The following is a 19,583-nucleotide window of genomic DNA, read 5'->3' on the forward strand; positions in this document are numbered from 1 at the left end:
CTGCAAAAAAACTGCAGAAAGGTTTGTTGTTTGATCCTTTGGTGTAATCTTTGTTTCTAGTCGAAGCTAGTTGCTGTTTGGAGCAGAAACGCTGAAATTGACTATTTTCTGCATGTACTCATACATGTACTCATGTACTCAGGCATGCAGTCTCACTCGTATTTTAGCTCTTTTCTCTGGAATAGATGCTGCTCTGCGCCCCTTGGTGAACATTTCCTGCGCTCGTGGAGCAGCTGAAAAGGACCACTGGTATGTCTGGTTCCTGGTTTGAAAGTGGAGAGTCGACTTTTGTGTCTTGAAAAAGGAGTAGAGAGCGATAAAGGTACGTCTGTGGCTGATTTTTGAGTGCTCCTCGTACATTTTTGATCGTGATAGAAATTTTCAGCCCAAAGTCAGACCAAAGTCAGCGCAGCGCGATGATGATCGTACAGTTTTCTTGTGGATTTTTTAGTTGTTTCATCTCGTATCTATGTCAGTATCGTGATGGTGAAGTGGAGAGGGTGATTTTCTTCCTCTAGGCTTCGTTCGGCCGACTTTGCTTCGTCCTCGTTGAAAAGTGATCCTGAAAAAAAGGTCGATTCGCAAAATTATGTTGATTTTCAATGTACGTGATGACATGCGATTGCTGGCTTTGGAGTCTGGGGCTAGTGACAGCAGCGACGTCGTGTCGTCAGCTGCGGAGGAAGAAATGAAAGACATTGCGGAACGACTCCACGCAGGATGCAGCTGCAAATAAGTTGATCATGTCTCCGCACTCTTCAGCTATTCTTTGTCATTCTAGCTGCTTACTGCACTATTTCAAAGGTATTCAAGCTGCCTACCCAACTTAGAATGCTGAATATTTATTGTAAACATACAATGTATACATACATTGCACCAATTTGGAGTACACCTGTTATATTGGTGTATACACCCGTTTTGAATCGGAATATTGAACTTTTTCTTGGCTGAGGTCCTTCAGTAGATGTGTTTCAACAAATTTCTAACCAAAAAGGAATTTTGAAAAATTTGACCCTAAGGGCTGTTTTCGCTGGTTGAGGCCCACATCACGTAGTGCGTGGAGATGGTCGATGTGATCGGACGTCATCATCGCCATGACAATTCCACTGAAAAACTCTAAAAATGATAGAAACCGTTCTAATGGGACACTTCAACTAATTTCTATATAAAATTTGTTTGAACAGTTGATGAAGACAATTCAAACGCGCCCATAATGCGCTATAGTCTGTTTCAAAAAGATTTACAATCAGGTTTGGGTCTTAAAAAGTATGAAGATAAGGGAAATTTGGACAACAAAGTACATAGAATGGCTTGTTAGGACACGGCAAATTGTTCTGTGAAGGTTTCGGAACAATTGGACCAACCGTTAAGGAGTTAGAATTTCGGCCAGGTTTCCGGCCTTTTCCCATGGTTTACAATTTGCCCAGGAAGCCAGTATCGATTTTTTTATCAAAACCCACGATTTATCCTTTCCTTTTTGGCCTTGTGGTTATGAATGCTGTCTGCTGACCATGAAGTTGTGAGTTCAAATCCCAACCTATCCTCAAGTCAAACTTTTTTTTCATTGTTTTGGTGATCAAGCTGGTACAAGACAAAGAAGATGGCTGCACCAAACGACTTGTTGTTGGAGGTCGCGCTTCCTGCCGAACTGACTGACACTTGACTGGCTCACGCCATGTGAACACACCCACAACACTGCAATGGTGTGAGTGAATATGGAAGTCATCGCGCTGTAGCTTTTTGAGATTTATTTTTAGTATTTCAAGATCGCCAATTTATTTGAATTTAGCAGTCAACGCCGTCTTCTATCAACGTTCACAAGCGTCTGTTTTTCTCAAAAATGTCGTCGAAGTCACACGGATAGCTTTGCCAAGTCATGGCCTTGGGAATGAGTCCGTGTCGATGTCGTTTTCGTCACACGGTGAGTAAATTGCATCGCAGCTCAAAGAAACTATTTTAGTCACAAAACGGATTGGGACACATGCCGCTCGTCAACATTTACAACACTTTCGTTTCGACATGTCCTCTCTGACTCCATTATCGATACGAGGAAGAACTCGTTTGTTGTAAACCAGACGTACGTCCATGACTGTGTCAACGTGAGTGAGTTGTCATTTTTCCTGCTTTCGCGCGGAATATTTCTTCGAGTTCACAGTGAGTTTTTCCAGGCAGCGCTCGAGTGCTCATACGGTAAGACGCCAAACTCCGCGGGCGATCGCCAGGGTTGTAAATCTTTTTGAAACGGACTGTAGTGCTCCCTCTTTTTCTGCAAGTATGTCTTAATGTTGCGCTAATTATAGCTACATTTGTAATGAAGTTGTCATCTAATGTTGTAGCCTCGTAATGCTCTTTCTATAAATTGCCTTTGTTATTGAATCTCAGTGGCATTATTTGCACTCGTGATTGTCACTTGAAAACGTCAGTTTTAGAAAAAAATATTTGTACTTACCTCAATGTCCCTTTGTGGCTGTTGGTATTGCGTCTAACAAACTGTTGGTACTACTGACTGCTTATAGTACGAAAAGAAAAAAAGGTTCGCCAGAAACCGAATCAAGTCGATACTGTGAGGTGCTGTACGAAAGTAGTGAGAAGAGTCGGGCTCTGCACACAATACAAAGGTTGCTAATTGCTCTGTGTATCGCTGTACTACCTCTGACAAGCGAAATTTGGCGCATTTGTTTGCTTGTTATGGTGGTGCCACAACAAGGCTACAAGGTACGACCTATCCTATTCCCCCAATTGTAAGTCGCACCTTTTTACACTAAGCGTCAAGGGCAAAGAAGGGGGTGCAATTTACAATCGAGTGTGTCTTCTTACTTATGTGAATGCGTGGAGACGATTTGCTCGGACGTGAGAATGGGCTGCGGCTCATAATCAAGTGCGACTTATAATTGGGGAAATATAGTACTTGTTGCTCAATGTATCCCGGTACAGGAAGCCAAACGACAAGCTGGTGAGTGGAACATGGCGATTCTCAGGCACGAGAGGTTCACAACACGTTTGCTGAGGCAGACCAGTCTCCCCTGTACCCGCACAATGGTGGTCGCCTCCCTACTGCGAAGGAGAATCGTCGTGCTTCCGCGTGTCAAAGCACAACCATGTAGTTCTCTCTCTATATCTATCTCTCTCTCTCTCCCTCTCCCTCTCTTGCTCTCTACGTAGCGACTTAGCCAGCACAGAGCCCAGATGTCCATGTCAACGACCTGGAGTCTTTCAATGGCCTCCACAGCCATGCGTCTCTGGTGGCTGAGGAAAATCGTCAGGGATTCCTGCCAGCAATTTTGGGCTCATGGTTGCCTACCCTCGACGTCGTAGCTTGATCACAGCACCCAGGAGTGATATCAATATTTGCAGAGTGATCACAGCAGAGGCTCTTGCTGCAGCCGAATCCGCTATAGTCGCACTTTCGTCCGGTGTGAGCGACAATTCCTCTCCTCAAGAACCTGCTATCACCGAATAGCAGGATTTATTCAGACTAACTGATGTTTCAAATGCCCTTGTTGCGAAATACACAGTGTATTCGGATGAGTTACTCATTACCGTTATTTTCGATTGTGAAATGCGAGTTATTAACGAGGAGCCATCACAGGCCCGGCGGAAGCAATTGTTGATTGGTCCGGCCAAGTTTCTTCGCCATCACAGCACTTGCGCACGTGTGAAACAACACAACGTCTCTTTGCTCATCGTAGGTCAACCAAGACCATGTCTTGAAATATAACGCCTGACAAGAGAGCTTCACCACTGTCTTTTTCCCAAATTCCTGCCGAGGAAACGCGAAGGAAGTGGTTGGGTGGACTGGCACTTCTGGCACAGATATTTCCCTGGAAGAAGCCATAGCTGCTAAGCATGCACTGCGGCTAAGCTGACCAGACAGCGAGAAAAATTTGAAAAACTACTTCGTTCAGTAAAAGAATCTGAAGCACTCGACGAAAAACCCTCAAGACTACAAAATGTAGAATCCATCATGGCACATGCTTTCAGGTCGCTCGACTCGCGCCACAGGCCCACACTCGTACTCCCACAGCCACAGGCCACAGCTAGCCCTCAACTTCAGCTCAAGCGCAAACGCGTGCACGGCAAGATCAGTGCGAGATCGCAAGTGCGCGTACATGCATGTACAATTGATGATCACAACAAGTAACAGTTACATAACGTTACTGCGTCGAAAAAAAATCGTCGGTGGCCGAAAAGTTGGTCCGGCCATGGCCGGACCGACCGGAGCGGCTCCACCGGCCCTGCCATCAGATGCAGTACGTATCGAGGCTGTATCGTCTGTAGTCCCTACGCTAGATCTCCATGTTCAAGGCAAGTGTGTAACGGCGTTAGTTGACTCTGGTTCCTGTGTTTCTATGTTGCATGAGCAAACATGTTTGTCCACGTATGGTGATGTGCTCTTGCAAGCTGCTCCTCGTTTGTGTGCGGCTAATGGCGAGGGACTCCAGGTTCTAGGTGCTGTGGATATTGAATGCTGCTTTGGAGAGCGCTCATTCTTGCATATATTTGTAGTGTCTCCTGATATCCGCCGTGATATGATATTGGGATCTGATTTCTTGTTTGAGCATGGAGCATTGTTGAACATTGCTCAAGGCACACTAACTTTTAATGATCTGTCAGTCCTGCTAGGAGTGAAAGCTACTCGTGTTGGTCCATCAGAGCCCAGTCCGGTTGTTGCGGCGGACGCTGAACCGCTATCTGACTCTTGGAGTAGTGATAGTAAGACCCGGGCACGAACTATTCTCGTGTCACTGTTTGTAGTAAATAATAATTATCTCTGCCTGCCGGCTATGTCGTGCTGGTCAAATGCAAGTTGGTGCGAGAGGCATCTGTGACTGTGGATTGTGTTGCTGTTCCACTGGACTCATTCTTGTTAACCCTTTCAGTGCCAGGCCAGATGTACGCTGTTGGCCGGGCCATTTTCATAAAAAAATCTGATTTTTTTTTCAAATTATTCGTATCAACTCAAACCAACTTGTTGTCCTGCGCTGGCGTAGCTTGTGCTGCTGCGCCCTGCTCAAACTTGACATTGGCACCTCCTATCCTCGACCAAGGCAGTAGGTACGACATCGACCACGGCAGACTCGTCCGCGAAATTTGTTCTGTCACGATCGCGGACGGCTATGTCCGCATCCGAGTCATCGCATTCACTATCGCAGCTCCAGTCATGAATGTCCGAGTCCATGATGGACTGGAGCACCTCTTCAGCCAATATTCGGCGACTCGCCGTGCCTGAGGGACAGCTAGAGAGACCTAAAGTATGTTCCGTCAATCTAATTGTTTCTGAATCGAAATATGTTTTTCGCCCGAGCGCTCTGAACATATGCTCCCGCACCCTTACTTACTCAAACACGGCGAGAGAGGTCTTGTTCAATAGGGGAAAACCCCTAGTTTCCCCTCGAAGAGCCACAATCGGCCAAGGTAGATTGTAGTGCATGGCCGGTGAGATATAGTAGTGCGCACTACGATTACGAGATATCTCGTCCTTGGCTAATTGCGTGGGGGTCTGTAGGACGAGTTATCTCGTCCTTGGCACTATTATTCATATTATTATTATTATTATATTAAAAACATGTCCGCGTAGGTGGCGGGGGTACCACTTTCGCTTATGCCATTCAGGATTGATGTCTGAAGAGTAATACGATACAATGAAATGACAGAAGTGACGTCAACAAAAGCCGTTAGCAACAATACCAATAGGACTAATGGAAAACTTCATCCAAAGTATAAAATAAAGTAGAATATGCATACAACATGCCCGGCGAAATAAAGTGGATCACGAGAATAAGTCCTGTTAGGTGGGGCAAGCTCCACGCCATTCCTGTCGGTCCGCTGCCATTGTGCGGACTGCGTCAGCATCTAGCGGCTGGTGGATGGTAAGTCCATGCCATGATGACAGTTCCGTCTGCAAGACCGTTACCAAAGTCGTCCGAGGTCGACCCCTGAAGCGTTCAGTGCCCTCGTCGTCCTTGGCAGATGTGTCTGTGACCCCCAGTGTGGTTACGGTTGGACCTGGCAGGTCCTGTGCGGTAGTTGTGTTGGAGAATCACTCTGACTATCCAGTACAAATTGCTAAAGATGTTGGTATTGCACAATTATCTCCTGTACCCGATAACTTGATTGGAGAGGATGATGATCCTGTTGATTCATCTGTTGCGGATATGCAACCGTTTGTGCTATCCCCTGAACGTGCCGAGATAATCCGTACGTATGTTGAGTCTCGGAATCATCTGGCAGCACCTGAACAGGGGCGTAGCAGCCGCTCCGGCTGGTCCGGCTTTGGCCGGACCACTTTTTCGCCCGACCACGACCACCATAGTAAAACAATGCCAAAAGTGCCCAGAATGCAGGATTTTGCACCCTAATTTCAAAAAAATTCCGCGGGGCAGATCCCCCCGACCCCCCCCCCCCCCCTGGCCGGACCACCGCCAACGGCGGTGCTACGCGCCTGCTGAAAAGAACAGGCTGACAGAGCTTCTTCGTGAGAATCATGACTTGTTTCTCTTGCAGGAGGGTGATTTTGGTTCTTGTGATGTTTTGCCACATAGTAGTAGTGCTGGTGATGTACAGCCAGTTAAGCAGCCTACGCGCTCTTTGCAAGCTTTGCTGGATGATCTGTTGTCCCGTGGTATACTCACTGAGTCTATTAGACCCTGGGCGTCGCCCATAGTTCTTGTTCCCATGAAGGCCGTTTCTCTCCGATTATGTATCGACTACCGCAAGTTGAACAGTATTGCGGAGCCAGATGCGTATCCTATCCCACGTGTTGATGACACATTGGACTCACTCTCTGGCTGTTCATGGTTCACTTGCCTGGATTAAGTGTAAGGATATTGGCAGGTTCCTAAGCACGAGGACGATACGGCAAAGACTGCCGTTACGACACCGTTGGGTTTGTGTGATTTCTTGGTTATGTCTGGCTGTAGAAATGGTCCAGCGACGTTCCACCGTGTAATGGAAGCAGTGCTTCATGGTTTATGTAGTGCGTCTAACCAAGCATTCTGTCAAGTATTCTTCAACAGTGTATTGAATGCCAGCTCTACCTTCACTGGACAGCTCCAGATCCTGCAGTCTGTATTTTGCCGCGTTTGTACTGTTGGACTAAAGGTAAACTTGGAAAAATGTTCTTTTTTCCAATGGAAGGTGCTCTTCCTTGGCCATGTAGTTTCGGCTGAAGGTTTGGCTCCGGATCCCACCAGGGTTGAGGCTATTGTGAAGTGGGACGTACCCCAGTCTGTACGAGGTGTACAGGTGTTTCTGGAGTACGCAGGGTTTTACCGCCGCTTCATCCGTGGTTTTGCTCAGCGCTCCGCTTCACTAAATGTATTAGCAGGCAAGGGTGCAAGCTTTACATGGACTAAGAGTAGTGATGCGGCGTTGACGTCTATGAAGCGGTCACTGACCACAGCCCCAGTGTTAGCCTATCCTGACTTTTCTGTCTCGTCTGACAGCTTTGTTCTAGATACTAATGCAAGCAAGGTGGCCATTGGAGCTGTCCTCAGTCAAATTCAAGATGGCGAGGAACACCCATTGCCTTTGGCAGCCGGGTATTGACGAAGGTAGAGAGGAAGTACGCGTCAGACCGGGAAACACTTGCCCTTGTGCATTTTGCCAATCAGTTCCGGCACTATTTGCTAGGTCGGAATTTCATTGCCCGTACTGATAACACTGCCCTCACACCGTTGATGTCCATTAAGGAACCACGCAGTCGCAAAGCTCGGTGAGTGGAGCAACAGTATAGCTTCACTTCTGTTCACCGGCCTGGTCGGCAGTACTTGAATCCAGATGGTCTGCTGCGTACCTTGTTGCCGGAGGCGCATCGATCCCATCTCGAGACTTCTGCAGATCCCCTGCCGCAACGGCATCTGAGGATGTCGCAACTCCTGTATTAGCTGGCCTCTCCGAAACTGAGTTGGCTGCTGCCAAAGCTGTGGATGTCAACCTCTCAGTGGTTTTGCCCAGGTACAATGCGGTGAGTGGAAAATTTGTTTGCCCTCCCGAAGGTTTCTGGCACTAGTCGTACCATGCGTTCTCGGCTAATGCAGTTGGATCAGAAGGAATATTCGGTTCGCATCTGATGCCTCACGGTGCCTGCTCTGCAAGCCGTCGACCATGACCCTAGTTGTAGCCTGCTGTCGTCAGAGCCCATCTCGCTCGCAATGCTGGAGTGCCTGCTTGGTTTTGCTATGTCCTGAGTTTTTTTCTCTGTTTTATTTCTCTATTCACGAGGGCGTGAATTTTTGGTAGGAGTAGGATAGTGTAGCATGGCTACTTCATCACACGTAATTTGTATACACATAAATAGTACACCGTAGGAATGCATGGATAGCAGTGCGCATACTCGCACTGCCCTGGGTCTTCTTCTTCTCCTTGTGAGACAATGAACGAATGATAACTACTTACGTAACTACAAGTATGTGCTTTGAGTGCTGAGACTGTATATCAGTTACACAATTACCTACTTCATTCCTGATGATGAATATTTTTATGACCAAAACGTTGAATCTTTTCCCTGAAATGAATTTGTGAAAAGCAGAGATTGAGTGTGAGCCAGTGTTGCTCACAAGCCAATTTTTATCTATGGACGTTATCTTTCAAAACAATTTGAACTATTCCATTGCTTTGAAACTGGATTGTTAGGGGACTGTGGAGTGCCCACAAATCAAACTGGAGGTACATATCCGATAGGACGTGATACAACCACAGGAAATTCCAAGACAATAAGTTGTTCTGATGGATATGCCGTCAATCTCAAAACAATTGGTTTAATTAATACTTCCTCCGCGTCATCGTAATTGTCGCAGTTTGACTAGTGACTTGTCACTTGTTACTGACAACTCCATAAGCTAAGCCATTCAAAACTTATTCCACAATATGATAGTCTGAAGACTAGAGTAACGTTCCAGGACAGTTGGACTGAGAGTTTTCAGGCAGAGATGAAGTCCTCGTCGTCGCTGATGTCTATGGACGCAAAAATATCGCTCCGAAATATTTCAAGGAAGGTTGAAAGTTGGTCGCGCCTCATCTCAAACGCTTTGACTTTCTCCACAGGACAAGAGCTGCCTTGCTTGTCGTCTGCTAGCTCTGGATGATTTCTACTTCACCACCAACGAAGCCTAGTAAGAATACACGATCGTTGCGAGGTCGGTTGATTATCGTCGGCGGAATCACCTCGATGTTGAAAAGAACTTTTTTTAGCCGTGGCATGCCCATTTATTTTATCTGTGTGGTCACAGCTCATGCAGGTAAGTGTACTATCACGTCCAGCGCGCCCTCTTTTTCAGCATCATTGGTATACCATGGTACGGCACCTGCGCGTGCATCACTAGCACTACGTGTAGAGTCTACACAGCTCTTGCAGGTACAATCATGTACTGAGTGTCTCGGCCAGAGCGACAGATTTTATCGCTGTTGCAGGCATTTAGTTTGCTGACCCGTCGATGTTTCTCCAAGAGCTGCCACTTGTTCCACGAAGTCATTCTCACCCCAGCTCAGGCAAAACAGTGACGAAGCTTGAGTGAATGGCCATAAGCACGAGAAATGTGCAGGCTGCAACGCCTGACTGATCTCAGCGAGTCGAAATTACCATCGCTGCGACATCAGCGAAGAAACTGCGTCTTGTTCAAAAATTCCAGCTTCCAATAACAGAAAATAGAACTTTGCCGTCACCCTATACTGATGGCTATCGCCTATGTCCGATTCCTTGCCTCTGGTACGAGTGCTGGTGAGTAAATACCCCGTTTTATATCAAAAGTCAAACTGCGACAATTTCGATGACGCGGAGGAAGTAGACCGATCCCCTTATTATTGTCTGGGTTCGAGCAAGGGGGCTATTCCGCGATTGCATGGATCCTACTTCACACACGCGACCTGAATCACCTCGACTGGGCGTGACTTCTCACATGCGAAGTGCAGGACATGAGAATTATGGAATTTGATGCGAGTCGAGATTTTTCCCGAGCTTAAAGGGTAAAATAATATGTATCTAATCATGATTTTTGTATTTCTAATCCGCTGCACACACAGGGGACTGTGGATCACCACCAGACAATATTCCTCATGGTACATTCCCAAATGGAAGTCCAACAACAGCTGGAAGTAAACTCACGGTGATGTGTGTTACTGGATATACAGCTGATACTACTACATCACAGAACATATCTTGTGGCACTGATGGTAATTGGACAACGACGCTTACGAATCCTTGTATCCGTGAGTATTTCTAATGTTCTAAGGACACACGCCCAATAAGCACATAAAGCATAGTGTCTTGCATCAATTAACCCTCTGCGTGCTGAGTACGAGCTCAATCGCGCTTTATGCATGACCTGATCCACTACTTGGTCCGCGTCAGCGATATTGTCGCTCATCTTTCAGCTTTGTTAATATGTCGCCAATGCTCACTTGGCAGCCCATTTCATCCCAATTTTGGTTAGCAAGTTAGTTTACTAGTACCTGAAAGGTCTAGCTAGAGTTCGAGTGGATTTCGAGAGCGATGGGTGGGTGATTCTGATTGATACAGCGCCGCATCAAAATAGATTATCGTGTTACGCTGTGCAGGTAAGAGCAGAGCAAGCCACAAAAAAGGAATCGGCTACTCGGAATCAGCTCCATTTTGCTGAAGGGCCAAGATCGCTCACCTCAGTGATCGCTCAAGCTGAGATCGCAGCTCCTATACCTCCAGCTCAATGCTCGGAGTATCCAGCGCGTCGTGGAGATTTGCAAGTACTGTACGCGTCGTCGTCGTCGTTCAAAATAAAATCTTGCAAAGAACGGCGTCTGATTTGAACCACAAAGGCTGTCGTGCTGCCCACGCAAAGTCCTATAGAAAAGGCGACCGTCACGATCGACTTCTCTTTAGAAAATAGCCAGGCAGCGGAGAGGAAGAGAGATGAGCTTGCAAAAGCAAGAGAGTCGATCCCGAGCAAAAATATGTGTCACCATCGCCGAGAGCAGCGACGACGAGGACCGAAAAAGTAGGAACCCTTCCTTGGACAATAAATTCCTCATAGCTAGTTGTCATTCTATACCTTACCGTCCATCCTACCAAGTTGTATCACTTCAAGTGCACGCGTTCATGTCCGAAGTCTAAGCTCATATTGTCAAAAGATTAGCGACAATATTGCTGACGCGGACCAAGTACGTAGGAGTTAACTTCCAAAAAGATTCGCACGATATATCGCAGTGCATAGACCAGTGTACAAACTGACGTAACTTTGTCAAACATAAACGCATCGCAACAGTCAATACACAGTTGGAAAGGTCTTGACCTCATCTGTCCAGAGATATAAGGTTTGTCGCGATAGGATAAGAATTCATTGAGCGGCAAGAAGATGAACACGGAAATCACGGGCCAGAAGGAAAGCGAATTATTTTGTTCAAAACTCCTTTTTGTTGAGGAGCGTGCCAGGGGATTTACCTTTGGCACGGCGCATGCGTGATGGACATCAAATGAAGCGCTTGGATCTCAGCTTTGCAGCGCAGTTTGAATTGTGAAAATCGGTTGAATTTGGGCAATAAGCCGAACAAGAATGTGAAATTGAGTTGTTGTGCCGTTCCGAGGCACGGTGGAGTAGTTTGGAGAGGACGTGAAAGTGTCCCTGATGTGTCTATGGAGCTGAGAGCTGCCAGGATGGATTCGCTTGCTCCCGATCTTTACAACGAGCCCAGGATGATAAAAATCCATCAAGGTGGAGTGAAATGAGAATAAATTTCGTTCGGAGCTGGAATTTGATGCGAGTCGAGATCAAACAGCTCAGTGTGCGTACATTTTTTCCCGTGCATAAAGGGGTAAACAATATGTAACTAATCATGATTCTTGTATTTCTAATCCGCTGCACACACAGGGGACTGTGGATCACCACCAGGCAGTATTCCTCATGGTACATTCCCAACTGGAAGTCCAACAACAGCTGGAAGTAAACTCACGGTGATGTGTGATACTAGATATACAGCTGATACTACGACATCACAGAACATATCTTGTGGCGCTGATGGTAATTGGACACCGACGCTTACGAATCCTTGTATCCGTGAGTATTTCTAATGTTTTAACCCTTTGTGTACCAGCCCCATTTCGAACCGTACCATATGGTACGGTTCGCTGCACTCCAATCAAGCACGCCGGTCCCCGCCGCGTAGCTTCGATCGAGGCGCGGTTTTTGCGCTGGACAGCTGAGATCCCGCTGAAACTTTTGATGTACGACATGGGCAGGTTGCCATTTGAAAGTATGGAGAACGAACGCGGTGAAAAGTACGCTTTTCAGCGCAAACAATTGTCGCTGTTTCGATCGTGTTCTCGCTCAGTTTCTCTGCTTGTAGCAAAGATGTAGCTTGTTCTAGGTCATGTCGACGTCTTCTACATGTGGTGGACGATTCGAGAGATCGGCTGTGACGATATCATCGCGGAATGCGACTCGAAATTGAAAATTTGTATCGCTGACCCCATCGCAGTATTCGCTCTCAAAACAGGAGCGAGAGGGAGGGCAGCGATGGCCTAAAATTGTCAAGGCAGGCGTAATTCACCAACCAGCGACTGCTTCTTGTCTTCTCTTTCACTTACCTGACGCTGGATGTGAGTAGGTGAAGAAAAATACAGATTTCGAATCTGACACAAGAATTCAAAATTTGCAATTTTGAACCAATTGTTTCACCTCAAATATGTGACAATATGACCATATCCCTGGTATGTTTTTGCTCTTCATACGCTGAGACAACGCTTATGAGGTTGTTTTGTCCCTATGTTCCCGGTACCAGAGCCGGCGCCACTTCTACGGCCGGTACGGCCATGGCCGTACCAACTTCCCAAAAAGTCGGTCCACGTGGAACGTCCAAAACCGGGGAGAAAAAGTTTCGATGTATGATTTTGTACAGGGAGTCGCCCAGAGTGCAGGATTTGCCGTTTAAATTCCAAAACAATTCTGGGGCAGGACCCCCGGACCCCCCCCCCCTTCGGCCGCACCGCTCCGCAGAACCTGCCTCCGGCCCTGGGTACATGAGCACAAACTAATTCTCAGTCTTTTTGTTTGTGATACCCTGGTTGGTCAGAAATATGCACAATTGGCGCGTATTTGGGGTATTCCACCTATGGCCTTCATAAACTACTGCATGCCGTACCAATATCCATGCTTACCTTGGTGCAGTGATACATCTGGAGTCAGGAAAACACAACTTGCTTATACAAAAGTTGTCTAGATTTCATACCATGGTTGCTTCTTTGGCTGCGATCGCCCCTTACATACATTAGATGGCTGGTACATGAAGGGTTCAGGACACATGCCCAATAAGCACATAAAGCATAGTGTCTTGCATCAATTAACGGGGAAAAAATATTTTTTCCGAAAATGGTGGATGAAAAAATAAATCTTGCGTGGCCGCTTTGCCCTGCCTCGTGTCAGCAAAGCAGCTTTCTTGTCAATAATTTCTGTCATCCAGTTAGTCAAAGTGACTCAAGGTCGTGTTTTCTCCGTTTTCTCCTTTGTCTCTCCGCCAAGCTGTACAAGAGTATCAGTTGTGCTAGTCTGCGTAGACAAGCGCTGACTCGTGTGAGCTGGAAGCGCTTGAAAATTCACAACTTCAAACAGCGATCGATCGCGCTTTGTTGAAATATTTATTTGTTGCGTGGGCAGATAGAGTAGCTCATGGTCGCAGTTGTGAATTTCCTGGAGTTCATGAGGCCAAGCAAGAACTACTCGAAGCAGAGGACCAGTTATTTAGGCCTCGACATGGCGAGTGGCGTTGACGCCAACTCAGAAATGGCTGTGATTACCTGTCAAAAAATCTAGCCAAAGAAGTAGACAAGGAGCAGAGGCATTTACATGGACAACGTACGATGGTGGTTTGCAACATGCTACTACTGCTGGAGCAACGTTGAGTGCAGGGACGATCGTTGATCATCTACGTATCAGGTGTGGTTGTCAAACTCTTGTGGCCTTCGATGTAGATATGAAGATTTTATGCCCACTGTGCGTTCGTTATGCACCACATCTGCTGTGCACGTGGCATTACCCTATCTCAGGGAGAAATCATCAACCCAATCATTCTGGGTAAAACTATTCCTGATAGTTGTGCAGGCCAGCACAAGAACCAGTACGCTGCACTAAACAAGGTGCTTATGTTCGTGTGCTTGATGGTCAATGGAATGAGTTCAACTGAAAGCAACGGTTCCGCAGGTCTTCGACAACCTCAGCAAGGTGGTCGGCCCAGCAACAGTGGTGACGGTACTTGGCATAGAAGTCGACAGCGTGGACCAGGTGATGCGGCTACCTGGCCAGAAGATATTTGCCTTTCTAGCGGCTTTGAGTGAGTAGTCCACGTGCACTAGCTACACAACGCGGGAACTGCTGTCGCTGATCGGAACCTTGTCCTTGCCACAAAGGTGGTTCCTCCTGGCAGACCTTCATCCGTCAACTCCTGTATCTTAGCTGGACAACTCTGTCTCTTCAGTCAGTAGTCAACATCAACACAGAAGCTCACTTGGACATCGAATGGTCGCGCTCCTTTACCGCAAACTGGAATGGCCAATTCTTCTTCTATGATGTCAAGTGTTCAAAGTCCCCTGACCTTGAGCTATTCACGGATGCCTCTGATGTTGGCTTCTGCGGTTTCTATCAAGGACAATCATTTTTGGGGCAATGGGCCGCTGAGATGCAGCATGAACCTATTGTGATTACTCGCTTCCGAGAACTGGCTTCCACAGCCAACCAATGCCTGGTGCCAACTCCTCCGCTGAACTCGCCGCTCTGATTGCTGCCAGCAATGATCTCATGAGCGACTCAGACCTTTAAGCCCGGTATTTGCGCACACATAATCTGATGTACCCAGTTTCGGCTATGGCCGAGTTCCGGTCCCTGACCGCTACTGCCGGCAGCTCACGGTCAGTGTTTGTGTTCGTCGGCGGCAGCTACTTCTCCCGAGTTTGCTCGACTAAGATCCTCAACTGCAACCGGGTGAGCTCCCATTCTGTGCGCATTGGCGGGGCCACACTCATGGCTCACCGGAGTACAAGTGTCTGTGAAGCAGCCATATGCCGTGCAGGCTGCTGGCGAAGTGCAGCGTCCGATCACTATGTCAGGCGTGCAGCCGGTATGCCCTCTGTGCAATGGTTAGCAACAAAGACTGGAACAGCTCGCGCCCATGTGGTGTTGAGAACAGAAGTGAGGTACATTTGTAGTTTGTACAGTGTCGTGCCGTCCGCTTGTTGTGCAGTCCTTGTGCCGGTGTGGCTCTGTGGGTATCACTCAGGGGTTTGCCATGGTTACTTGTAGGAAGTTATGCTAATGAGCGATGCCGTGAGAAATGCTTGGTCGTGAACACTGGTTTTTGGGAGGGTCAAATGCATTTGCCTCTCAGTGTTGTGCTGTACTGTCTCAGTGTTGTGACGCCTGTATGTTGTTGTGTGGTTGACCCGCCGGTTCGAGGCATGGGTGGTCAACTGTGTATGTTGTATCGGTGTGTTCCCGTTTGAAGTTGCCAGGCCACCATGTGGTTGACCCGCCGGTTTGAGGCATGGGTGGTCAACTGTGTCTTTTGTATCGGTGTGTTCCCGTTTGAAGTTGCCGGGCCACCATGTGGTTGACCCGCCGGTTTGAGGCATGGGTGGTCAACTGTGTCTGTTGTATCGGTGTGTTCCCGTTTGAAGTTGCCGGGCCACCATGTGGTTGACCCGCCGGTTTGAGGCATGGGTGGTCAACTGTGTATGTGTATCATTGAAGTTGCAATACGGACATTGCTGTGACTCGCCCGATTGCTGTTGCCGGGCACCTACGCATTTATTTGCCTACTTGTGAAGAGATATCTCTTCTGGTTTATTGCATAATTCTTGGTTCAATGTTATCCACGGTGTCGCTCGATGCAAAGTTCGTAAATATTTATCAGAGACAATTGGAAGAAAGAAAAAAAACTATGCCAAACCCCACTTCCTTGTATTCTATCTGCTTGGTGTACATGTGTCCACGTTTTGTACGTTTGGCATGCACATGCGTGTGTGTGTGTGTGTGAGAGCGTGTCTGGATAAATGTGCATATTGATGTTTTGTTTGTTTTAAGTTTTATTGTGTGTATGCATGCATGCATGTGGGTTAAAATCAAATTGTCACCAGTTATAGTCTTCGGGGTGCTGAGTCGAATGGTCTTGGTCCGAGGAAGCTGAGACGTTTCCTTTCTCCTATATTTCCAATCGAACTCGCACCCTTCCACCGAAACTGGGTGACTGCGCCTTACTAGATGGCGATTTGTATGCAAAATGTCACTAAAAACGCCATTTCGTTCTTATAAAAGCACTAATAGAGAGGTTCCGAGGTACGATTTTCCGTGCCAAACTCCGTATGGGCGCTACGAATTTTTTCAAGGCGTGCTCCATACGATTTTTCGGCACGTAGAATCCGTGTGGACTGGCTTTCATACGAACCATGTTTCGTATGGAGATTTTGCGTCATCGGGTGCAGAAAGATTTTTCGCGTACAAATTTGGCACGAGAAACATCGATTTTCCGCGGGAAGTTTTGATTTCGGTACAAATTTTCAAAATAAAAAGGCATAGCGCGGGAATGTGACGTGTTAGCGATCGTAGCCTAGCAATGACGGCAAACACATAAGTTCCGTACTCCGGAATATTTCACTGCTCGAAAACGACGTATAAAAAATCCATAGCGCCTCTACAGATTTTGGCACGAAAAATCGTACTCCGGAACCTCCCTAATGACCGCGATTGGCCCATATGTTGTAGTCTTTTGGATGCTGAGCCTATTGGTTTTGGTCCAAAAAGGCGGCGATGTACTATTCGGCCCTTATTCCCAATCGAACATGGCTGAACAAGCGGTCACGTGCTCATGCGTACACCAGTCACCTGGTCACCGTGCCAACACGCGACAACTTTCACACCAAGGTTCAACACAAAGGTTCAAAGGTTCGACTCGAGTGACGTAAACTCGACCAAACATGCTGTAAGTTGTAGCCTGCAGGCACGGTGACCAGGTGACTGGTGTACGCACGAGCACATGACCGCTTGTTCAGCCATGTTCGATTGGGAATAAGAGCCGAACGCTGTATCGCCGCCTTTTCGGACCAAAACCAGTCGACTCATTGTCCAAAAGACTACAAGATATGGGCCAATCGCGGTCATTCGTGCTTTCATAAGAACGAAATGGCGCTTTAGTGACATTTTGCGTGCAAATCGCCATCTAGTAGGGCGCAGTCACCCAGTTCCGGTGGAAGTGCGCAAGTTCGATTGGGAATAAAGGATGAAGGGAGAGTCTCAGCTTCCTGGGACAAAGACTATTCGACTCCATCCCTCACAGGACATGCTGCTTTTCAGTAACGCCACTACCTGCTGTATTATCATTTCCTTTACTGGCCAAACTGGCTTTTAATACTTTATTACCCACTCTATTCAGTATCATTACCTTCACTGGCCTTCTATACTTTATCCTCCTTTTTAGTCGATATCATGTGATCAGGCTAATTTGCCTGTTTGTTCTTCGACTCTAAATAAACAAACAACAACAACAACAACAACAACAACAACACTAATCAACTAGCTGGAGAGCGGAAGCAGTTTTTGGAGCTCCGTAGTTTTTTTTAGCATAATAGTCCGCTCCCAGCCCGTATGGCTGTGGATGCACAGGTAGCAAACTAGATCACCTAGAGTGCTGATTCACTACAACCGCCAGGCGTCATGGCCGGAAACGGAGCTGATACGGAGCCCTGGCGACAGCTCTCGTCTTCGACACTGAAGAAGAACACTGTTGTATTCCCCTCGCAAGCCCAGGTAAGCGTGGTGGCCTACATAAAGCTCCTAGAAGAGCAAGGTATCACCGGCATCATTTCGATGCAGACAACAAGCAGGGGTCAATGTAGACTTACCGTTGAGTCATATGAAAAAGCCAAATTGTTGGTGCTCAATGGCTTCGATTGCAAGGGCGAACGGGTTTCACCACGCTTCGTTTCCGCACCAACAACACAGATACACATCCACGATGCTCCGATCTGGATCTCAGACGGTGTCCTAAAAGCTGCGCTCTCACCGTACGGAAAGCTTATCGGTGAGATACGACACGGCAAAATCAAACTTTCAAACGGCACCCAAACAGCAACTGGTGTGCGATTCGCCACGTTTGAACTCAAACCAGGCAGTTCGATCCCGTCGTACCTGCGTACGACGGAAGGTTCTCACGAGCTCCGCATCATCTACGACGGCCAGGTAGGCACGTGCAGGCTATGTGGCCAGCTAGGTCACATCGCGCGTACCTGCCAAAACCGTCGCAGTGCACACACCTCCACGCATTGCCGGCAGAGAAGGCAGCAGCACTGGCAGCACAGCTACAGAGCGGAACATGAACAGCGGAGCTGAAGCGGAGTCTCACCGTACCGATTCGGCACCAAAAGCGTCCCCGAGTTTGACCCACGCCAGCGGCGTATCCCAAACGGCCTCCGATGGTGCCAACACCACGCCGAAAGCAGACGTGCTCTCGAGCTCGCACCCAAACGACCCAGTCAACAACCAGTACGAGTCGTACGAACACGACATCGCATCGCCCATGTCGGCAACCAGCACGACCGTGCACCCCGGAACGCCGCCAGGCAGCACAAATACAAGTACGACAACATCCAACTCACCGCACACCGACACAACTACTCCGACAACAAAGTGTAGTCACCCAGATTCGGCGCGTGCTGAAGACCTCCTCTCCTCACTGGTGACTAACACAGACATGTCTAACCAGCCAGCAAACCCCTGGATTACCTCCGAACGACGCAGGAGACCCAGTCCCAATGCGGAATCCTCACCTGATTTCAAAAATTCCAAAAAACAAAAAGAGAGCAACAACATCGACCCTGGCCAAAGCCAACCCCTTGCCCCGGCACAGGGCTCACGCTTCAGCCCACTGGTGTCACACGATACTCAATCCTAGCGCTGTCCTCCACACAATATCAGTGAGAACAATACTTTTAATTGCGGAAATACCAAAAAAAAACGAAACAAATTACAAAAATAAATAAAAAATAATGGAAGTCGCGAATTTCATCAGCTCGAACGTCAGGTGTCTGTTCAACAAGATGGACGAGCTTAGCCACGTGGCAAAGTTGCAACAACCGTCAATAATCGCCATCCAGGAAACCTGGGCGCATCCATCGGACAGCGACGGGATGTACGCCATCAACGGCTACAAACTCATAAGAGCGGACCGGGACACCTTTGGTGGAGGAGTCGCCACATACATACCACACAGCTGCCAACACGAGACAATTACCATTCCCATGACTCAAGCGGAATGTATTTGGATTAGAATAACAATCGGCCAAGCCTCCCTTGTGGTAGGGAACATCTACCGTCCCCCGCGGTCCGACCCCGCAGAGTTCGTGATGGAACTGGAGAGAGCCATAAAGTTAGTTGAAAGACCCCATGATGAGATACTTCTCCTTGGCGACTTCAACGCCAAGAACTGCTTGTGGCACCCCAGCGACACCACCGATGCCTTAGGTGAGGACCTGCATTGGCTGTGCGAGACTCGTGGCCTCACACAACACGTCTCCTTTGCCACCCACCTACGCCAACACACACCTACATCGTGCCTGGACCTGGCCATCTCTA

At 47.8% G+C, this 19,583-nt stretch overlaps 1 protein-coding gene across 1 annotated transcript in view; it reads left to right on the forward strand.

Moving 5' to 3' along the window:
* The window catches only part of LOC135827824 (tyrosine-protein phosphatase Lar-like), a 183,464-nt gene that overhangs the window by 30,753 nt on the left and 133,128 nt on the right, over positions 1-19,583 (forward strand). The window contains exons 6-7 of the mRNA XM_065340253.1: positions 10,021-10,206; positions 11,841-12,026. Coding sequence (XP_065196325.1) covers positions 10,021-10,206; positions 11,841-12,026 — 372 coding nt within the window. The remainder of the gene's footprint in view (positions 1-10,020; positions 10,207-11,840; positions 12,027-19,583) is intronic.

Source organism: Sycon ciliatum, chromosome 12 (genome assembly GCF_964019385.1).
Source record: "Sycon ciliatum chromosome 12, ocSycCili1.1, whole genome shotgun sequence".
In the NCBI taxonomy this organism is placed as follows: domain Eukaryota; kingdom Metazoa; phylum Porifera; class Calcarea; order Leucosolenida; family Sycettidae; genus Sycon; species Sycon ciliatum.